This window comes from Nestor notabilis, unplaced genomic scaffold, assembly GCF_000696875.1.
Source record: "Nestor notabilis isolate BGI_N333 unplaced genomic scaffold, ASM69687v1 scaffold9225, whole genome shotgun sequence".
In the NCBI taxonomy this organism is placed as follows: domain Eukaryota; kingdom Metazoa; phylum Chordata; class Aves; order Psittaciformes; family Psittacidae; genus Nestor; species Nestor notabilis.
In genome coordinates this window covers 2,345-5,779 of record NW_009930615.1, presented here as the reverse complement: position 1 = coordinate 5,779, position 3,435 = coordinate 2,345, and the positions used below count along the sequence as shown (strand labels likewise).

General features: G+C 50.4%; 1 protein-coding gene across 1 annotated transcript in view; it reads right to left on the bottom strand.

Moving 5' to 3' along the window:
• Window positions 1-3,435, bottom strand: part of PCDH19 (protocadherin 19) — a gene marked incomplete at its 3' end in the record, with an annotated part of 53,914 nt that overhangs the window by 48,145 nt on the left and 2,334 nt on the right. The window contains 1 exon segment of the mRNA XM_010015487.1: window positions 474-801. Coding sequence (XP_010013789.1) covers window positions 474-801 — 328 coding nt within the window.

Here is a 3,435-nt window from a genome sequence, read left to right as displayed (position 1 = left end):
CCCCTCCCATGCCTGCACAGTGAGGGGACAGTAGGGCCAGGCAGTGACACCAGGGTGTCCCCAGCACAACCCACTGCCTCCAGAGCAACAGCCACCAACACCGCTTACAACAACCTCTTGAAAAACCCCTGTGAAGGCAACGAGTGTGTCCTCCCTTGAGCATCTCCATACTCCAAACTCACTTGCAAAGCATCCACCTCAGCCTGGCCTGGCCTGCCCATGCGAGCATCCCTGCCCGGGCATCTCTGAGACTGTCTGCAGTGCTTGGAGGTGAAACACCCACCACGAACACGTTGGGGCTGCTCCAGACCCTGCAGATCTCCATCCTCCATCAGTCCCTTGCTCCAGAGCATCCAACACGCAAACCCAGCACTGTCCATTCGCTCAACGCATCCTTTGGGCAGCGCTTACACCAACAGCCCTGCGGTCCATGCACAAACCTGCTCCTGATGCTCAGGGATACCCGCACTCACCTCTGGCAGCGGCATCCCATTGATGATGAGGTCGGGCTGCTGGGGGCTCTGCCCCGTGAAGGTGTGATGGTAGATGTGGTTGGAGCCGGCGTTCCTGTTGTTCTGGCTCTCCACATTGAGGAAGGTGCTTTCGGAGCGGCGGCAGCCCAGCGGCAGGGTCTGCTGGTGGTAGTCGAAGTAGTTGAGGGATGAAGTGAGAGAGGAGCAGCTCACAACGTTCATTTTATCCGTCTCCTCCACGTCCCGCGGTACCAGGCGGATATCATTCTTGCTGATCTTCTTCTTCTTGCTTGATTTCTTTTGATGCCCATAGGAGTACTCTGCGATTCTGGGGGACAGAATGGAAATGAATAGCTGAGAGCATCCTGAACCTGCCCCGCTAAGTACACATCCAGAAACCCAGAGGGCTTGGCCCCCATCTCCATGTAGGCTTCTTAGTCATGCACATTACGTCATGTTTCGGGTCTGGTGGCACGACACCATCTTTAGCTTATTTTCATATGTATAATGCTTTCAGGTCAAATATGCAAAATAACGGGAAGGAAGAATATGCTTCTGGGGTTTTTTTCCTAGTGTTTGTAATTGCTGATATTTAGCTACTAGGAGTAAAGTCCAGCCTGCAGAGGAGAAAAATGGAGATGTTAAAACCAGTTTCCATGAACTGAAAAGGGTACCTGCATTCATTTCCATGTAGAATAAGGATTCTAAACAGGATTTAATTTGGTCCCCATAATGCAAATTCAAAATGAAGAGGGGATTTTTTTTCCCCAGTTCATTTTCCACAGCAGTAAATAAAGCAGACCCAGAAGCAGCCCGAGCTGGCAAGCTCAAGTCTCTCACACTCCAAAGGCTGTTTGTTTATTAATGCCTTACCCAATTTGCTGCTGTTTTGACTATCTCCTGATAATACCTGATAACCCGAAAGCTCTTCTCCAACTGCATCCTCTTCATCCCTCACCCCCTGACACCCACACCCCCTTCTGCTGGGAGATGCTTTTGCCTTCTAGAAACCGGAGAGCAACAACTGTGTTTTGCAAAGAGAAATGATCCTTTTTGACCTTCTTTTTTTCCTCCTTACTGCAAGCTTGTTTTTCTCTGCCTTTCTTTCCCTCTCTTGCTTCCCACCTGCCAAAAGAACCGACTGATGAAGTGCCTTGTTTGCCTTCTGCAAACCACCAGAGGAAAAAAGTTACCCTTAAAACAGCAGCCGAGCAAATAACCATAAATATACAACTGCACCTCGCAGGAACTGGGTATGCTCTGCTCAGAGTGGCTCCTTTTTCCAAATGCCAGTGCCCCACAGATGGATTTGTACATGCACAGCACAGGGCAGCTCAGTATTTCCCAGGGAAGCACATCGAATGCTACCCACAGTCAGAAACACACATCTGAAAGTCAGGACTTTGCTCTTCTTCTGGTTATGATATCAGCGTTTAAAAATAAAGGGGGAAAATATCCAAGAGCTGCAACAGAAATAATGGGATGAATAAATAACACAGTTTATCTCGAAAGGCAAATATTGGACAAATATTGTTGTTCCAGAAAGCTAATTGCCTGAGCATGAAAACGCCACCAAGTCGAACAGCTCTCATATAACCTTACGTGCCTCATAAATTAACCCATTTTATGAAGCCACTCCAGCAGCTGCGGTGGAGAACCCCTCAGATAAGGCTCTGCAAAGCCCAAAGGCACGCACTCAGCGTGGGGAGAGGGTGCCCATGGTCACCATGAGCCTACCTGGTGCTTCTCCACCTCTGCGGCCGGCTCCTCCTGCTCAGATGCGCGCTGATAAGAGCCCGTGCATCCAAGGAGCGTGCAGATAAATCGGGGGAAGGCGGCCATTCCTGTTGTGCCACCAATCTATACGTTGCTGCCTCGTCTAACAATGCTTGATGAAGCTTTAATTGTTCTGTTTGCCTCAACGTTTTAAGTTTGGCAACGCGAGAGCCCAATTATTTCCTGCAGGCATTCATTTCGCTGTCCTTTCTCTATTGACCAATTATTTAATTAAACTGCACGTCATTAATCCCGAAGCCATCACAGTAAACCCAGAGCTTATACCTATGTGTGAAGCTCTCAGGGGCCACCACCACAACGTGATTTCTACCCATTCAGCTCCTATTCTCATTGAATGGGCCGAGCTGGCAAGAAATCTGGAGGATGAGCTTTCACTTGAAGCCTGACCTCCCATAATACAGCACAGACTGACCTTTATTTGCAGATGATTTTTTCCCCCATTGAGGAAAAAGGCTCTAAGCTGTGAAAACGGGGTATAAACCCCAAACTCTCCACCATTATATTCCTGCCTAAATAAAAGTTTAAGGACCGCACATCTCCCCCCGCGCCGCAGAATTGCCGGGGGCCAGCGTTGCGTTTCCAAGGTAGAGCCAAATTAATTCCCATCCCTCCCCTCCGAAACGACTCGGAGCCCAAGGAATGGAGAAGTCATGGCTATTTCACCAGTAACAGGATTAAACCATTTATGAGGCATTGCAGCTGCTCTTTTATGGCATCTGATTGATATTCATGTGTGGTTAGCATTTGTCTCCTAACTTGTGTAACACAGAGAATAGTAAAAGAGAGACAATAATCGCGGGGCTGTTACATATTCAGGGGGATGGATTTCCCCTATCACCCTTTCAGCAGCTCTGGGCGCGGGGCTGACCTCCCCTCCGGCATTTCGGACACAGGAGCACGCATCCAGCCAGGGCAAAATCCCTCCTTGGCCCCATTGCTCCCAGTCCAACCGGCCGTGCCGGGTGCTGGAGCAGCGGATCGGGGGGAAAAGGGGTGATTTGGGGCACTATTCTCCCCAGCTGGCCCCAGGAGGAGCCGCATCGGGCGCACAATGGCTCTTTTGAACAGCGAGCAAGGGCTCGGGGAAGGTCTGCAGCGGGGATGCTGCGGCGGCGGGGGGCTTCCCCCCATTGTGAGCCACGGGAGAGGCACTGGGAATGGGGGG